General features: G+C 44.8%; 1 protein-coding gene across 5 annotated transcripts in view; it reads left to right on the forward strand.

The window, feature by feature from the left end:
• The window catches only part of KMT2A (lysine methyltransferase 2A), an 84,667-nt gene that overhangs the window by 56,730 nt on the left and 8,501 nt on the right, over positions 1-19,436 (forward strand). For all 5 annotated transcript variants that reach the window (XM_047878083.1, XM_047878082.1, XM_047878084.1 and 2 more), the window contains 5 exons: positions 113-4,355; positions 5,095-5,175; positions 6,231-6,289; positions 7,623-7,793; positions 9,601-9,675. In XM_047878083.1, the coding sequence (XP_047734039.1) occupies positions 113-4,355; positions 5,095-5,175; positions 6,231-6,289; positions 7,623-7,793; positions 9,601-9,675 (4,629 nt within the window). The remainder of the gene's footprint in view (positions 1-112; positions 4,356-5,094; positions 5,176-6,230; positions 6,290-7,622; positions 7,794-9,600; positions 9,676-19,436) is intronic.

Here is a 19,436-nt window from a genome sequence, read left to right on the forward strand (position 1 = left end):
TCTTGATCGTTGCAGTTTTCAGTGAAAAGTCATTGCCGAGTCATTGAAAGCAGTGGCTACCGCACGTTTGTCCCTCTCTGTAATAGACTATTATTTTCTCTCTCTTGTTCAGGAAGTCCTACCCCAACCACTCATGAAATAGTCACAGTGGGTGACCCTTTACTCTCCTCTGGACTCCGAAGCATTGGCTCCAGGCGACACAGCACTTCTTCCCTGTCACCCCAGCGGTCTAAACTCCGGATTATGTCTCCAGTGAGAACTGGGAGTTCTTACTCCAGGAATAGTGTTCCCTCAGTCTCCGCCATCGGGACTGCCACAGATCTTGAGTCAAGTGCCAAAGCAGTTGATCATGTCTTAGGACCGCTGAACTCAAACAGTAACTTAGGGCAAAACACTCCCACCTCTTCAAATTTGCAAAGGACAGTGGTTACTATGGGCACTAAAACCAGTCACTTGGACGGATCTTCATCTTCAGAAATGAAGCATTCCAGTGCTTCCGACTTGGCATCCAAGAGCTCCTCTTTGAAGGGAGAGAAGGCCAAAGTGCCAGGTTCCAAGAGTTCAGAGGGATCTGCACATGCTGTGGCTTATCCTGGCATTCCCAAGCTGGCCCCGCAGCTTCATAACACAGCATCTGGAGAATTAAATGCTAGCAAGATCGGCACTTTTGCTGAACTCTCTTCGGTGCCGTTTTCTTCTAAAGAGGCCCTCTCCTTCCCCCCACTCCATCTGAGAGGGCAAAGGAACGATCGAGACCAACACGCAGACTCGAACCAATCAGTAAACCCCTCTCCCGAGGAAGATGCGGAAGTCAAAACCTTGAAGCTATCTGGAGTGAGCAACAGGTCATCCATTGTCAATGAACATGTGGGATCTAGTTCCAGGGACAGGAGACAGAAAGGGAAAAAGTCTTGTAAAGACACCTTCAAAGAAAAACATTCCAGTAAGTCTTTTTTGGAACCTGGTCAGGTGACCACCGGTGAGGAAGGAAACCCAAAGCCGGAGTTTGTTGATGAAGTTTTGACTCCAGAATTTATGGGGCAACGACCATGTAATAATGTTTCTTCTGATAAGATTGGAGACAAAGTCCTGTCTATTCCAGGAGTCCCCAAAGCTCCATCCATGCAAGTAGAAGGATCTGCCAAGGAATTACAGACACCCCGGAAACGCACGGTCAAAGTGACACTGACGCCTCTCAAAATGGAAAGTGAGGGCCAGTCCAAGAATACCCTGAAAGAAAGTAGTCCCGTTTCCCCTCTGCAAATAGAGTCAGCGTCTCCAACAGAACCAGTTTCAGCCTCTGAAAGTCCAGGAGATGGTCCAGTGGCCCAGCCAAGCCCCAATAATACCTCATCCCAGGATTCTCAAAGTAACAATTATCAGAATCTTCCGGTTCAGGACAGAAACCTGATGCTTCCGGATGGTCCCAAACCTCAGGAGGATGGCTCTTTCAAGAGGAGATACCCCCGTCGCAGTGCCCGGGCACGCTCTAACATGTTCTTCGGGCTCACCCCACTCTATGGGGTAAGATCCTACGGTGAAGAAGACATTCCATTCTACAGCAGCTCAACTGGGAAGAAACGAGGCAAGAGATCAGCTGAGGGACAGGTGGATGGGGCCGATGACCTAAGCACTTCTGATGAAGATGACTTGTATTATTACAATTTCACTAGGACAGTGATTTCTTCAGGCGGAGAGGAACGGCTGGCATCCCATAATCTATTTCGGGAGGAAGAACAGTGTGACCTCCCGAAGATTTCTCAGCTGGATGGTGTCGATGACGGCACAGAGAGCGATACGAGCGTCACAGCCACAGCGAGGAAGAGCAGCCAGATTCCAAAGAGAAACGGCAAAGAAAACGGAACGGAGAACTTAAAGATGGAGCGGCCTGAAGACGCCGGCGAGAAAGAGCACGTCATTAAGAGTTCCGTGGGCCACAAAAATGAGCCAAAGATGGATAACTGCCACTCTGTGAGCAGAGTTAAAACACAGGGGCAGGATTCCTTGGAGGCTCAGCTCAGCTCATTGGAGTCAAGCCGCAGAGTCCACACGAGCACCCCGTCGGACAAGAACCTACTAGACACCTACAACACCGAGCTCCTGAAATCGGACTCGGATAACAACAACAGCGACGACTGTGGGAACATCCTGCCCTCGGACATCATGGACTTCGTCCTAAAGAATACCCCATCCATGCAGGCTTTGGGCGAGAGCCCAGAGTCCTCTTCGTCGGAACTCCTAAATCTCGGTGAAGGCTTGGGTCTCGACAGTAACCGGGAAAAGGACATGGGTCTTTTCGAAGTGTTTTCTCAGCAGCTGCCCACGACAGAACCTGTGGACAGTAGCGTCTCCTCCTCTATCTCGGCAGAGGAGCAGTTCGAGCTGCCCCTGGAGCTGCCGTCTGATCTGTCCGTCCTGACCACCCGGAGTCCCACGGTCCCCAGCCAGAATGCCAGTAGACTGGCTGTGATCTCCGACTCAGGAGAGAAGAGGGTGACCATCACAGAGAAGTCTGTGGCCTCCTCTGAAGGGGACTCGGCACTGCTGAGTCCCGGAGTAGATCCGACGCCCGAAGGCCACATGACTCCCGATCATTTTATCCAAGGACACATGGACGCGGACCACATCTCCAGCCCTCCTTGTGGTTCAGTGGAGCAGGGTCATGGCAACAATCAGGATTTAACTAGAAACAGTAGCACCCCCGGCCTTCAGGTACCTGTTTCCCCTACTGTTCCTATCCAGAACCAGAAATATGTGCCCAACTCTACCGAGAGTCCTGGCCCATCTCAGATTTCTAATGCAGCTGTCCAGACCACTCCACCCCACCTGAAACCAGCCACTGAGAAACTCATTGTTGTTAACCAGAACATGCAGCCACTTTATGTTCTCCAAACTCTTCCAAATGGAGTGACCCAAAAAATCCAATTGACCTCTTCTGTTAGTTCTACACCCAATGTGATGGAGACAAATACTTCAGTATTGGGGCCCATGGGAAGTGGTCTCACCCTAGCCACGGGACTAAATCCAAGCTTGCCAACTTCTCCATCTCTCTTCCCTCCTGCTAGCAAAGGATTGCTCCCCATGTCTCATCGCCAGCACTTACATTCCTTCCCCGCAGCTACTCAAAGTAGTTTCCCACCCAACATCAACAGCCCTCCTTCAGGCCTACTTATTGGGGTTCAGCCTCCTCCAGATCCCCAACTTTTGGTTTCAGAAGCCAGCCAGAGGACAGACCTCAGTACCACAGTAGCCACTCCATCCTCTGGACTCAAGAAAAGACCCATATCTCGTCTGCAGACCCGAAAGAATAAAAAACTCGCTCCCTCTAGCAACCCTTCAAACATTGCCCCTTCCGATGTGGTTTCTAACATGACACTGATTAACTTCACACCCTCCCAGCTGCCAAATCATCCCAATCTGCTAGATTTGGGCTCACTTAACACTTCATCTCACCGAACTGTCCCCAACATCATAAAAAGGTCTAAATCTGGCATCATGTATTTTGAACAGGCTCCGCTGTTACCGCAGAGTGTGGGAGGCACTGCCGCGGCGGCGGCGGGCGCATCAACAATAAGCCAGGACACTGGCCACCTCACCGCGGGGCCTGTGTCTGGCTTGGCATCCGGTTCCTCCGTCTTGAACGTTGTATCCATGCAAACCGCGACAACCCCCACGAGTAGTGCGTCAGTTCCGGGACATGTCGCGTTAACCAACCCCAGGCTGCTCGGCACCCCGGATATTGGCTCAATAAGCAACCTTTTAATCAAAGCCAGTCAGCAGAGCCTGGGGATGCAGGACCAGCCTGTGGCTTTACCACCAAGTTCAGGAATGTTTCCGCAACTGGGGACATCCCAGGCTCCTCCTGCCGCGATGACAGCGGCATCTAGCATCTGCGTGCTCCCCTCTGCTCAGACTGCGGGCATAACGGCCGCCTCGCCTCCGGGGGAAGCAGAAGAACACTATCAGCTTCAGCACGTGAACCAGCTCCTTGCCAGCAAAACTGGGATTCTCCCTTCCCAGCGTGATCTTGATTCTGCTCCAGGGACCCAGGGAGCCAGCTTTCCCCAGACAGTAGATGCCCCCAACAGCGTGGGGCTGGAGCAGAACAAGGCTTTATCCTCAGCTATGCAAGCCAGCTCAGCCTCTCCTGGGGGCTCTCCGTCCTCTGGGCAGCAGTCAGCAAGCCCCTCCGTGCCGGGTCCCACCAAACCCAAACCAAAAATCAAACGGATTCAGCTGCCTTTGGACAAAGGGAATGGCAAGAAGCACAAAGTTTCCCATTCGCGGACCAGTTCTTCTGAAGCACACATTCCAGACCAGGAAGCCAGCGCGACATCCCTGACCTCAGTCACAGGGTGAGAGATGCCAATATCCGCTCTGCTGGGTGGGCGGGATCTTGTGCTCGGGACTAGAGGCTGGGGCAGTGGCAGTCTTCTGGGAGGGGCGTGTTGCATTGCTCGGGGTGTTCTGGGTTGTGACTTTGATTTTTTTTTTAATTTTTTATTTTTTTTCCCCTCACAGCAGTGATTTCTAGAGCAAAATTTAGTTCCATCCGTGGGCAGTTTGTCTCTGGGATAGAACCACATCTCTAATTACTCTTTGATTTAAAACAGTGCTGCTGTTTGCTCTTGGCGTTTGGTTTTCTGGGGGACGGGGGGGGGGGGCTGGTGTTTGTCTTTTTGTTTTTGTTTTTGTTTTGCTGAGGCTTAGGATACTGAAGGGCGATTATTCCCGTCCGGAGGGCAAAGCCACCTGTTGTAGATCCTCATGAAGTCCCTTTTGAGAACACTAGCGTGGGGTGTAATGCATGTAAAATACACAAGTGAAGTTTTACATATGTGTGCACCCGCGTAGCCACCATGCAGATCAAGATCTAAAACGTTCCTAGAGTTCCAGAAGCCTCCTTGTGCCTTCTCTTGGTCAGTACGCCCTCAAGATCACCACTGTCTAACCTGTATCACCACAGATTAGTTTTCTCAGCTCGTGAATGTTATCAGATCCTCATGGTAGAGGCATTTCTTTAGACTGAGCTGTGCATTTGGCACATGTTTCCTGGTGGTTTTTCTTGAAAAGATACAAATGGTTCCGTTCCAGGACTCCAGGAGCAGAGGCTGAGCAGCAGGGGACTGCTGATGTGGAACAGTCGTCCCAAAAGGAGTGTGGGCAGACCACAGGGTAAATATGCAGATCATTTCTCTAAGGTTAAGCCCTCAGTTCTGTCCACCTCATTTAAAAAAAATAGTTCTTCCTGATTTGTATTATTTTTGTTGCCAAAGCTTTTTTTTTTTTTTTAAGTTTGTTTATTTATCTATTTATCTATTGGGGTGGGGGAGGGGCAGAGAGAGAGGGAGAGAGAATCCCAAGCAGGCTCCATGCTGTCAACACGGAGCCCAACGTGGGGCTCGATCCCACAAACAACGTGATCGTGACCTGAGCCGAAATCAAGAGTGGGACGCTTAACCCAACTGAGCCACCCAGGCGCCCCTGTATATGCCTTTTTTACATAAAATGAATAATGCTATACATACTGTTCTGTACTTGGTTTTGTTTTGTTTTGTTATTTATTTAAACAGTCCCTTATCGGAGTACCTGGGTGACTCGGGGGGTTAAGCGTCCGACTCTGGATTTTGGCTCAAGTCATGATCTCATGGCCGTGAGATTGAACCCCGAGTTGGGCTCTGCTCTGACAGTGAAGAGCCTGGGCATTCGCTGTCTCCCTCTCTCTCTGCCCCACCCCTGCTTGCACTTTCTCTCAAAATAAATGAATTAATTAAAAAAAAAAGATAAACCGCCCCTTATTGATATGCATTTGGGTTGTTTCCAAATGTTATTTAATTTAAGAAAAGGGAAACTGGTGGTGGTTTTCTGGCTCGGGCAGCTTGCTTTTATTTTTGGTTAAATCAGTTAACTTCAGTGATTCCAGAACTGCTTTTTTCCTAATACCGAGGGTATGAGAAAAATTTCAAGGATATAATGTGCAAACTGCAAAAGCAGAAATTTAATGCCACTATTTGGGAAAGAATCTCATAAGAGATAGTTTTATGTTATGTACCTTATAGTAGCGTGATGGTGTTTATTCAACAGGTAATACACAAATCATCCTGTGGTTCATTTCTAGTAGTTGTTTCATATAGCCCATACAACAGTATGGCAGACTGTGGACAGTTTTTATCTTTGAATTAAAGAGCTAGCTGATGTTACATCTCACATTTGATTTTCCTTTCATTTAGGCAAGTTCTTCCTGAGATTCAGACAACACAAAATTCAGCAAATGAACAAGAAAGTACAGGTACGTGGGTAGGTAACAGGTTAGAATTAGAATTCCAAAGCCAAACGTACTATAAAAATTGCCTACGTTATCTACTAGCTTTCCAAATTAAAAAATCTTAAGCTCCAAAGAAGTTAAGTGATTGGCCAGAGGTGTAGACTAAACCTCAGAGCGTCTGTCTCCCGGTCCAGTGCCCGTCTACTACATATTCTATGATCAGCTGTCAAGTAGTCTTCTGTTCCACTTGCTCTACAGCAGTGTGATTTTACTAGCTAGCGATTACCTGACTTCATCCCTCAGTGGTCACCGAAGAAAGCCATATATCTGGTCACAACCCCAGATGCATCTCCATAGCACTTTCCATCATCTGTGCTAATGAATTGGGTCAGTAAAGAACTGGTTACTTCAAGATTAGTAAGGTCTGGGTATAAAGCTTTGCCCGTTTTCATCGAGGGAACTTCTCAAAAGAGAGGCAGCTAGAGAAAATGCTCAAGTGTAACATTTGGGATGTGATCCCATTCTGCTGATTGGCTGATTTCTCAGGAGAACTGATACACCTCCTTCTGCAAGAAGGCGGGGGTGTGGGGGGGTTGGTGGCAGGCTTTGGAGCCATATGGGTTGAAATCTCATCTTATATGAACTTGGGCTACTTACTCTCTGCCTCGGGTTTCTTGCCTTTGAAGCGTACATTATAATAACACTTCCCTCACTGGATTGCTGTGAGGTTTCTCTGAGTTAATACACAGGAAGTTCCTAGAAGAGTGCCTCGATGCCTAGTGCTTCATTCATATCCATCATTATTAGTTTTTAGCTTTGACCCTACTGGGGGCAGTTGCTTATTGAAAAACTATCAAATTGGGCCACCTGGGTGGCTCAGTCGGTTAAGCGGCCGACTTCGGCTCAGGTCATGATCTCGTGGTCCATGAGTTCGAGCCCCGCATCGGGCTCTGTGCTGACTGCTCAGAGCCTGGAGCCTGTTTCAGATTCTGTGTCTCCCTCTCTCTCTGACCCTCCCCCGTTCATGCTCTGTCTCTCTCTGTCTCAAAAATAAATAAACGTTAAAAAAAAAAATTAAAAAAAAAAAAAAAACTATCAAATTGTCATACCAGGAAGTCATACCACAGAGACAGCATGACTTCAGGTAAAAAAAAAAAAAATCCGTTTCTGTCGGTCTCCAGCTATGACCTAGGGCAGGCTGCTCCACGGCTTTGAGCCTCAGATTTTGTTATCTGTAAATGGGAGTGATCCTACCAACCATGGAATGTTGTTAGGCTTGGAGATAACGTATCAGTGTTCAGTAAGTGTTTGTTTGCTAATGCAACCACTTTGGCCCCTATCTGTTTTCTCCCTGTAGAACCTAAAACAGTGGAAGAAGAAGAAAGCAATTTCAGCTCTCCACTGATGCTTTGGCTCCAGCAAGAACAGAAAAGAAAGGAAAGCATTGCTGAGAAAAAGCCCAAGAAAGGACTTGTTTTTGAAATTTCAAGTGATGATGGCTTTCAGATCTGTGCAGAAAGTATCGAAGGTGAGTGGATTCGATGAGGTTGGGGGGCACCTGGCTGGCTGCTTTGTGGAGCATGTGACTCTTGATCTCGGGGTTGTGAGCTCGAATCCCACGTTGGGTATAGAGATTACTTTAAAAAAAAAAAAAAAAAAAAACAGGTTGTCTCACTAGCTCAGGCCCTGACTCAGCCAGATCTGCCCTTACGTACATTAATTAGTACCACTGATGTGGGTAGTTTTGTGCGAGGTGTTATGGAAGATACTCGAAGGCATTATACATCTAACTTGTCCTTAAGTTCCTGGAGAGATATAATCCATAACTTAGCTGAGCACATGAGACCTCTTCTCTCTCCAGCCTTGTCTTCTGTGATTTCTTTGTGTACCTTAACTGCCATTCTGTCTCACCCCTGTGCCTTCTCCGTTTCTTCGCTCTGCCTGGAATGTTCTTTCTACCCTGGTATACCTGGTGAACTCTAGCTTGTCCTTCAGGGTTCTGCTTGGAAAGTCTTCCCTGACCTTCTGAGGCAGATAAGCACTCCCACTCCTTCCTTTCTGCTCCTTTAGGAATCTTAAATGCTTCTCGGTATAGCTTAAACTTTGTTTTGTAAATGTCTGTTTGCTTTTACAGTTTACTCAACAGGGAACTTCCTAGAAGGGCTGGCATTTTACTTTCTTGTTCGTTAGCTGTTGAAGAACTAGTGAACTTTCTCTAGGCAAGAAGTACTAGAGGAGTTGGAAGGAAAGAGCGATCCCTGTGGGTCAGTTAGGGTTATTGAACCCAGGGAAAATGGTGGAATAGAAGATCCCATTAAAAGAGATAATAGGATTTGAGTTAGGAAAAGAGAAATGGGAAAGGCTTTCTAAAAAGAGACACACGCACAGTTAGGATTGCATGTGGTGGGTTTAGAGCATCCTCACGTGGGAGAGGACCTCGAAATCCTTATGGGGTAGTAGTGAGATAGAAAACTGCGAAGATTAATTGGGCACAAGTTTTGGAGGGCGTTCAGTGCCAAACCATGAGGCCTTTGGAAATCTGGAAAAGTGAAATAAAAGCAGAATTTCAAGAAACGTAAGGTGGACTCAATTAGAGACATGGAGGTGGCAGGAGGTCGCCGATGAGAGCATAGCTACAGTAGAGATGTCCGGTAATAAAGCCCCTTCCCAGCAGGCAGAGAGAGGAAAGAAGGATGGACATACTTCATGACTGCTTGGATACGGAGAGCAGAGAGAGAAGGTGACTGAAGATTCAGGCCTGGGTCACTAAAAATAAAAAATAAATAAATAAATACAAAGATACGTAAGGAGAGCAAAAAAAACTACGTTGAGTGTATGAGTGCCACATACAACACATTGAGCGTGATGTGCTGGTGACAAGTCCAACAGACAGTAGGAGATCATAGAATCTTAAGTTGGAGCTGGAAGGGACTGAAGAGGCTTTCTGGTCATACCTCGTAGTTTTAAGGAACAGAGGTAAAGATCTCCCCAGAGTCTGGGTTAAATCATTAATGCTAATACTGTTTTGTTCAGGGGCATTGGGAATAGAAGTAACACCATACATTCAGGTTTGGGACCCGGACTACCATCGAGGGATGTGAATGCTGTGGGGATTCAGGGGTCATTTTCAGAAGGTGTGAACCTCCTTTCTAACAGGAGGAAGCACTGCTGGGTAGTGCCCCTGCCCAGCCTCTTATGCACGGAAAACATTAAAACTAAGAAAACAAAAAAACCATTTTAGAAGGGTGTTTTCACCCTGTAGGGATTCTAAGCTCAACGTTTGTGCATGCCATTGGTGTTGGAAGTAGTTGACCAAATATTTTATTTCTGCACAGATGCCTGGAAGTCACTGACAGATAAAGTCCAGGAAGCTCGATCAAATGCCCGCCTAAAGCAGCTCTCATTTGCAGGTAACGGCCGCAGTGGTCATTTTATTCTGAATACTCTGTCTCAGAGTATTCTGGTAGCTTGTTGGTCTAAAACTGCAGAGTTGATTCTACAAAAATGTCAAACTTTTAAAAAAAGAAAATGGAATTCTTATAGTATACAGCACACCCATTTAAAGCATACAGTTCACGGCACCTGGGTGGCTCAGTCGGTTAAGCATCCGACGTCAGCTCAGGTCATGATCTTGTGATTTGTGAGTTTGGGCCCCTCATCAGGCTCTGTGCTGACATCTCAGAGCCTGGATCCTGCTTCGGATTCTGTGTCCCCGTCTCTCTCTGCCCCTCCCCCGCTCACACTTTGTCTCTCTCTCTCCCAAAAATAAACATTAAAAAATAATAATAATAGAGCATACGGTTCAATGGCTTTTAGTGTATTCACAGAGTTGTGCAGCCATCACTACGGTATAATTCCAGAACGTTTTCATCATCCCTTCAAGAAACTCCATACTCATTAGCAGTCACTCCTCAGCTCCAACACCCACCAGCGTTGATCTACTTTCTGTCTCTAGGTATTTGTATGGAATCATACAATTATATGGCCTTTTATGACTGGTTTCTTTGATTTATTTATTTAATGTTTATTTACTTTTGAGAGAGAGACAGAGTGCAAGCCGGGGAGGGGCAGAGAGAGAAGGAGACACAGAACCCAAAGCAGGCTCCAGGCTCCGAGCTGTCAGCACTGAGACCGATGCAGGGCTTGAACTCACAAACCACGAGATCGTGATCTGAGTCGAAATCGGACGCTCAACCAACTGAGCCACCCAGACGCCTCTGGATTCTTTGATTTAACATAATGCTTTCAAGCTTTCTCTCTGCTGTAATGTTGCATCAGTACTTTATTGTATTCTTTTTCTTTTTTTTTATGCTTATTTTTGAGAGAGCACGCACGCGTACACAAGTGAGCGGGGGAGGGGCAGAGAGAGAGAGAGAGGGACAGAGGATCTGAAGCAGGCTCCATGCTGGCAACAAGCCCAATACAGGGCTTGAACTCAGGAACCACAAGATGGTGACCTGAGCCAAAGTTGGATGCTTAACCGACCGAGCCACCCAGGAGCTCCATTGTTTTCTTTTTTTTTTTTTTTTAAACAGATGAATTTTTTTATTGAGGTAAAATTCACATAACATAAATTTATCAATTTAACCTTATTTTTTTCCAGAGTAACCCATTTTTAAGTGTACAATTCACTGGTGTTAAATGTATTCACGTTGTGCAACCATCCATCCATCCCATAACTTTTCTTCTCGTGAAACTGAAACTCCCCTTTCCCCATTGTCTCCCGCCCCCGGCAACCACCATTCTCCTTTCTGTCTGTATGGATTTTGATTACTTTCAGTACCTCATGTAAATGGAATTATACGATAAGTGGACTGGCTCATCTCACTTAGCATCATGCCCTCAAGATTCATCCATGCTGTACCAGAGTGCAAAATTTCCTTCCTTTTTAAGGCTGAATAATATTTCACTGTATTTATATGTCACCGTTTGCTGATTGATTCACCCATCCACGGATACTTGTTGCTTCCACATTTTAGCCATTGTGAATCGCTCTGCTGTGAATGTGGGTGTATAGAGATCTATTCAAGACCCTACTGTCCAGGGCCCCTGCGGGGCTCAGTCAGTTAAGCGTCCAACTCTTGGTTTTGGCTCAGGTCATGATCCCAGGGTCGTGGGATTGAGCCCCGCATCAGGCTCCACCCTGGTTGTGGAGTCTGCTCAAGATTCTCTCTCCTCTCTCTGCCCCTCTCCCCTGCTCATGCCCTCTCTCAAAAAATCAATAAACAAATAAATAAAATAGTTCCTATTAAAAAAAAAAAAAAAAAAAAAAAAGACCTTGCTTTCCATTTCCGGGAGGCATATACCCAGAAGTTGAATTGCTGGATCATTGTTTTTTGTTTTTTTTTTTTTAATGGCAATTCCATTTTCAATTTTTTAAGGAACCACCATACTAATTTCCCCAGTGGCTGCACCATTTTACATGCCCACCAGCGGTGCCCGAGGGTTCCAATTTCTTCACCTCCTCTTTTTTTTGATAGAAGCCAGCTAAAGGGATGTGAAACGGTATCTCATTATAGTTTCGCTTTACATTTCCCTAATGATTCGTGATGTTGAGCATCTTTACATGGGCTTATTGGCTATTTGTAGGTCTTCTTTGGAAAAAATGAAGGCCTCTGTTTAAGGCCTTTGCTTGTTTCTTAATCAGGCTTTGTTGTTGTTGTTGTTGTTGTTTTTAATGTTTATTTATTTTTGAGAGAGAGAGGGAGACGGACAGAGTGCGAGAGGGAGAGAGGCAGAGAGAGAGGGAGACGCAGAATTTGAAGTAGGCTCCAGGCTCTGAGCTGTCAGCACAGAGCTCGAACTCACGAACTGCATGATCGTGACCTGAGCTAAAGTCAGACTCCCAACCGACTGAGCCACCCAGGTGCCCCTGTTGTTATTATTGTTGTTATGGTTGAGTTTTAAAAGTTGTCTCTACATTCTAGATATTAATCAGACAGATGATTTATATTATACATATCTATGTATAGAGATAGAGATAGATTAGATATAGATATATTTGTGAGGGAGATATTTGGGGGCAAATATGTCTCTACAGTGTAGATATTAATGAGAGGGATAATTTACTATATATATATTTAGATTTGTGAGGGAGATATTTGGGGGGCAAGAAAATATGATTTGCTGGTCCCGTGCCCAACTGCGGTGGTCATTGGGTGGAACTGTAGTTAAATTTGTACTTTGCCTCTCCCAGTAGTCGTTTTGAACTGATTACCTATAATATGTATAAAATCCTACTCCTGGAGTAAGCCAGCATTCTGAACTTTGTTCGCAGCCTCAAACTGAGTAGCCAGCCCTTTGTTCTGGCCAAAAGGACAGAATTTCCGTTGATTTATCCATGTCTTTAACTGCCACATGGAATGGTGGTAAGAAACCATGTACTTTGGAGGGAGAAAAAACCGAGTACAAGCCACATTTCTGCCCTTTTGCTATCAACATTCCACTGAGTGCAAGCTAATTGACTTCTCTGAGTCTCAATATCCTTATCTCAAAGGGAATATTGGGACACCTGGGTGGCTCCCTTAGTTGAGAGTTCGACTTTGGCTCAGGTCGTGATCGCGAGTTCCTGAGTTCAAGCCCCACATAGGGCTGTCTGCTGTGAGTGCTTCAGATCCTCTGCCTTCCCTCTCCCTGCCTCTCCCCCACTCATGCTCGCTCTCTCTCTCTTGAAAACAAATAAAAACATGAAAGAAAAATAAAAAGGAGGGGTGCTTGGGTAGCTCAGTCAGTTAAGCGTCCCAACTTCGGCTCAGTTCATGATCTTGTAGTTCTTGAGTTCAAGCCCCATGTTAGGCTCTGTGCTGACAGCTTGGAGCCTGGAGCCTGCTTTGGATTCTGTGTCTCCCTCTCTTTCTCTGCCCCTCCCCCTCTCGCACTCTTTTTCTTTCTTTCTCTCAAAAATAAACATTAAAAATTTTTTTTAAAAATAAAACATCTTTTTAAAAAGGGACCTGACATTATTGACTACTTATATGTATGTAGATAAATACAGTTATTTATATGTATACAAGTAATGTTATTTATTTATACATCTTAATTTACCTAATATGCCAAATAAAGACCATTATCCTTACGGAAAAGATTTGAGACAATTCAGAGAAATCATCGAAGACTAGCTTTGGGGGGGAGGTAATAGTATATTTTCATATATGGTATGAAGTGAGGGTCAACTGCATTCTATTGCATGTGGATACCTGGTTTTCCGAGCATCACTTGTTGAAAAGACTGTCTTTTCCCCCATTAAATGGTCTTGGCACCGTGGTCAAAACTCATGTGACCAGGGGCTCCTGGCTGGCTCAGTCAGGGGAACATGTGACTCTTGATCTCGGAGTTGTGAGTTTGAGCCCCGTGTTGGGTGTGCACATTACTTAAAAATAAAATCTTTAAAAAAAAAAAGGCATGTTACCAGATATGCAGCGGTTTATTACTAGACTCAGTTCTATTCCATTAGTCTGTATGTCTGTCTTTATGCCAGTACCACACTGTTTTGATTAATTACTGTACATCTGTGATAAACTTTGAAAGCAGGAAATTTGGAGTTCTCCGGTTTTGTTCTTTCTCAGGATTATTTTGACTACTCAGGATCCCCTCAGATTCCATATGAATTTTAAGATGAGCTTTTCTATTTTTGCAAAAGAATGTTATTGGGATGTTGATAGAAATTGCACTGAATCTGTAGATCACTTTGGTAGTATTGACATTTTAACAGTATTAAGTCTTCTAACCCGTGAACACGAGATATGTTTCCTTTTATTTAGGTCTTTAATTTCTTTTAGCAGTGTTTTGTAGTTTTCATTGTATAAGTCTTTTACCTCCTTGATTAAGTTAGTTTGTAAGCCCTTTTTTCTTTGTGATGCTATTGTAAATAGAATCGTTTTGTAATTTCCTTTTCAGATTGTTCGTGGTTTGTGTATAGAAACTCAACTGATTTTTGTGTGTTGACTTTATCCTATTACTTTGATGAATTCACTTATTTTAACAAGTGTTTTGTGGTATCATTAGAGTTTTCTACATATAAGATCATATCCTCTGCAAACAGAGATAATCTTACTTCTTCCTTTCCAATTTAGGTGACTTTTATTTCTCTTTTTTACTTAATAGAAGTGGTGAAAGTGGGCATCCTTGCTTCATTCATGACCTTGGAGGGAAAGCTTTCAATCTTTCACTATTGGATATAGTATTCTCTGTGGGTTGGTCAGTACATGGCTTTTATTAGTACTTCATTCCTTTATATTGCCAAATAATACTCCATTTTGTGGATATACCATATGTCGTTTATCCATTCATCAGCTGATGGACATTGGGTGTTTTTCCACCTTCTGAACCCCTGAACCGTAAGATCATGAGCCAAGCTGAAATCAGTTTCAGACACTTAACTGACTGAGCCACCAAGGTGCACCCTGTTTTTATTTCTCTTGGATATATACCGAGGAGTGGAATTGCTGGGTCATGTGGTGACTCTGTGTTTATATTTTGAGGAACTGGGGCACGTGGGCAGCTCAGTCAGTTGAGCGACTTGACTTCAGCTCAGGTCACGATCTCGGGGTTTGTGAGCTTGAGCCCCATGTCAGGCTCTGTGCTGACAGCTCGGAGCCGGCTTCTGATTCTGTGTCTCCCCCTCTCTCTGCCCCTCCCCCACTCACACTCTGTCTCTCTCACGCTTTCAAAAATAAATAAATATTTTTTTTAAAAAGAAAAGAAAGAAAGAAAAATTAAACTTTGAGGAACTGCTAGATTGTTTTTTGAGTAGCTGCACCATTTTACGCCAGCAGTGTTTGATGGATCTGATACCTATATCCTTGTCAACACTTGTTATTGGCTGTCTTTTTGTTATGGGTATCCTCCTGAATTATTTACTCAAAAATAAATACTTAAAAAAATTAAAAATAAATAAAAAATGATTAACTATTTTATTAACAGGCTTTTACATTTTTATTTTGAGAGAGAGAGAGAGAGAGAGAGAGCACGAGCAGGGGAGGGGCAGGGAGAGAGGGAGAGAGTGAATCACAGGCAGGCTCCACACTGCTAGCCCAAAGCCCAGCGCGGGGCTCAAACCCACAAACCACGAGATCGTGACCCGAGCCGAAATCCAGAGTCAGATGCTTAACCAACTGAGCTAACCAGGAGCCCCAACTATTTTATTCACAGATTTATTAACAGAGATTCAGAACTTGGAGATAATCTAGATAAAGATGGAGGAGACAGGCTCTCTCTTACATTAATGGCAGATACATAAATTATGAATACAGCTGATCGGAGGAGCGGTTAAGCAACGGCTATGAAAATTTTCGACTCATTTGCCCCTCCATCCAACAATTCCACTTCTAGGAAAGTATCCTCTAGGTAGTGTCAGCCAAGTCATGAAAAACGTATGAGGGTAGGTTAAGCATCCTTAAGTCAGGCTCAGCGGGGTAAGCGCCTGACTCTTGGTTTCTGCTCAGGTCATGGTCTCGTGGCTGGTGAGTTTGAGTCCCGCCTGAGGCTCTGCACTGACAGTGCTTGGGGTTCTCTCTCCCTCTCTGCCCCTCCCCTGTTCACGCTGTCTCTGTCTCTGTCTCTGTGTCTCTCAAAAGAAATAAACTTAAAAAATATGTACGAGGGTGGACTGGGAGAGGGGAGATTGGGAAGAGAATTTAAAAGAAAAAATGTATGAGGGTGGTCATTCCAGCATGTATTAGCAAAAAACTAGAGGCAGCAAGCCAAATACTCCTCAACAGGAGAATTTAGAAAGAGGTCCAAAGTAAATTAATTGGAAGGGGCTGGTTGTAACCGTATGTATCTGGTATGATCATGACTCCCTTTAGATACGTTCATGTTATACACCCACATATCCACACACGCGTCCTCTATCTCAATCTATAGAATGGTTGCCTCAGAGTGTCACCTGGGGAATTCAAATGGGCAACTTGGACTTCCTGTACTGTTTCACTTTATTTCCGTGAGTGGATATCACTTTTACAAATTTTTTAAAAAGAGTGGATTCAAGTGCAGTTGTTAAAAAAGCAGATGGCAAATAAACTTTTAAAAAGATCTTCTGAGCATTGAGTAGGGTATAGAATTGTTGAATCATTGTGTGACATGCTTGAAACTAGTGTCGTACTGTATATAAGAAAAAAAGAAAAAGAAAAGACAAAAAGAGTTCGGGTTCTCCTAGGTCCTCAGCCTCTGCCCCTCACTCTGCCCTCGTGCTAGGCTTGTTCAGCCATTCTCACCCTCTCACATTACACTCCTGTGATTCATCCAGTCTTCCTACCATCCCTCATATCTCAAGCCAAAAGAGTCCAGTAAATCTTGACTTCTTTCCTTTCCCTCGCCATTCACATCCAGTTGGTCGCTGCCGTTGACTCTACCCCAAAAGTATGAGTCATGTTCCCTTCTTCTGTCTCCTTCTTTCCTCAGGAATAGCCTTTGTCATTCTCTCACCAGTAATCTCAGAAAGCCTTCTAAATGGTCCCTGAGTCTCCCGTCTCCTCCTGGTGGTGAATCCTCAGTGTCCCCAGAAGTACCTCAGAAGCTTCTTTGGTTGCCTACTAATTGTAGAATAAAGTGTTCAGCCCTTAAATGTTGGTCATTTAAAAATATTACTGAACCCTTGAATGTGCCTGGCGTCATGTTGGACACTTGGGATATAACTGCTGAGTAGAAGCAGACTCAGGCCTGCTCTCCAAGGTTTCCAATCCATTGACCCCTTCACCACGAGGTCCTTGCCTCACGACTTTATATCTAGTGGCAGAGATAAGTACTCTGCAGAATGAAATCAAGTGCACGGGGTGGGTAGCTGGTGGCAGGGAGCCTCCTCTAGATAGAGTGGTCAGGAAAGGAGTTTCTTGAAGAGATGACATTAAATAAAGCTGAGGCCTGAGTGATGACAAGAAGGAGCGAGTCATGCGACAAGTAGAGTAAAAGCCCTCAATGCAGAAGAAACAGCACAGAAAAAAGCCCTAAAGTGGGAATACCTTTGGTGTGTTTATTGTCTGTCTCTTCCATGAAAGGAAAGCTCCATAAATACAGGTGTTTGCCTGTCTCGTTCACCTCTGTATTCCCAGGCTGTGTCTGGCACAGCAGAACGATGGAACGAAAATGTGGGATATAGTCGGTGCTCGGGAAATATTTGTTGCATGAGTGAATGAATCGTCCACAACAGAAGAGATTGCTCCCGCAGTATTTTATACTGTACCTTTATTTGGATACTTTCACAGTGTGTGACTTGGGTACCTGTTGGCCTCTCTCTGCCAAGAGCTTGAGAATGGGGGCCGTTCTTTGTTCAAATTCATCTTTGTTCTCCCCATTACTGACACAGTATTTAATCTTGCTTTAAGCCCTCCAGTGAAAGTAGAGTTGAACACTCAGCCTAAGCATAAAAATGAACTTTCTATGGAAATAAGTATGTTTCTCCAGTGTCGTTTTCTGCCTAGGAATCCACAACAATCTAAAATTCCTAGGAAAAAATTTCTTGGGGAAAATCAGTGTTGTGTGGGGAAAGAAAAGACGTTTGCCATTATCTTAATTGGCTTATAAGCTCTTCTAATGGAGGCTTGAGTTGTATACTTAGGTTGAATTCTAACTGGAACACAGTTGTGTCCAAAGAACGTGTCTGAAGACTGAGCCTTCTACCTGCATTGAAACCAAATGATCTCCCTTAGAAATTCTCTAAGTGAAATAAGAATCAGGCAACTAATAATAACTTTCCACTCTTCTCAAAAAATTATCAGGGACATAGAAGAATTTTAAAATATGAAAAAGCAACCGCAAGAACAAGGTGAAAGGTAGACAGGGCCCCATCCCCCAGAAGTAATCCTTGTCAACATTTAAACCCAGATAGCCTCCCAGGCATGACACTCAGTCCCCAAATTACACTGAGGTTGCATCTCTAAATATGCTTCGTAGCACAAAGGGTGTGACTGTTGGAATTTGCGTGTGATCCTAGCACAACAGACACCCTTGTCTTGATATCTGTTAATAATACCAAAAACAATATTGCAATGAAAGAATATTGTTGACTTTATAAAAATGTAAAGAACATTGGCTATTTGGGGGCTCCTGGGTGGCTCAGCCGGTTATGATACTGGCTCAAGTAGTGATCTTGATGTCCTAAGATGAAGCCTGGTGTCAGGTGCTCAGTCTCTCAAAGTAAATAAATATATATATATATATATATATATATATATATATATATATGATTTTTTTTTTTTAAGATTTTACTTTTTTTTAAAAAAAAAATTGTTTTTCAACGTTTATTTATTTTTGGGACAGAGAGAGACAGAGCATGAACAGGGGAGGGGCAGAGAGAGAGGGAGACACAGAATCAGAAACAGGCTCCAGGCTCTGAGCCATCAGCCCAGAGCCCGATGCGGGGCTCGAACTCACGGACCGCGAGATCGTGACCTGGCTGAAGTCGGACGCTTAACCGACTGCGCCACCCAGGCGCCCCTAAGATTTTACTTTTAAATTGTTTTTTTTTCAACGTTTATTTATTTTTGGGACAGAGAGAGACAGAGCATGAACGGGGGAGGGGCAGAGAGAGAGGGAGACACAGAATCGGAAACAGGCTCCAGGCTCTGAGCCGTCAGCCCAGAGCCTGACGCGGGGCTCGAACTCACGGACTGCGAGATCGTGACCTGGCTGAAGTTGGATGCTTAACTGACTGCGCCACCCAGGCGCCCCAAGATTTTACTTTTAAGTAATCTCCACACCCAACGTGGGGCTCGAACTTAACCCCGAGATCAAGAGTCACATGCTCTACTGACTGGGCCAGCCAGGCGCCCCCAACATTAGCTATTTCTAGTGTCAAAGTAGTGGAATTGCCCCATCCCTTTAATGCAAGGAGACAGTTCAGAAGGACTTTCACCATCTATGCCCACAACTTATATAAATGTTATTTTTATAATGGCACCTGGATGGCTCCGTCGGTTAAGCATCTCACCAGCTCAGGTCATGATCTCACAGTCTTTGAGTTCAAGCCCTGCATCAGGGTCTCTGCTCTCAGTACAGAGCCCGCTTTGGATTCTCTATGCCCCTCCCCCACTCATTCTCTCTCTCTCTCTCTCTCTCTCTCTCTCTCTCTCTCAGTCTCTCTCTCTCTCCCCCTCTCTCTCTCTCTCTGTGTCAAAAATAAACATTAAAAAACTAGTAAGTGTAGGGGCACCTGGGTGGCTCAGTCGGTTGAGCG

This window comes from Prionailurus viverrinus, chromosome D1 (genome assembly GCF_022837055.1).
Source record: "Prionailurus viverrinus isolate Anna chromosome D1, UM_Priviv_1.0, whole genome shotgun sequence".
NCBI classification, from domain to species: Eukaryota; Metazoa; Chordata; class Mammalia; order Carnivora; family Felidae; genus Prionailurus; species Prionailurus viverrinus.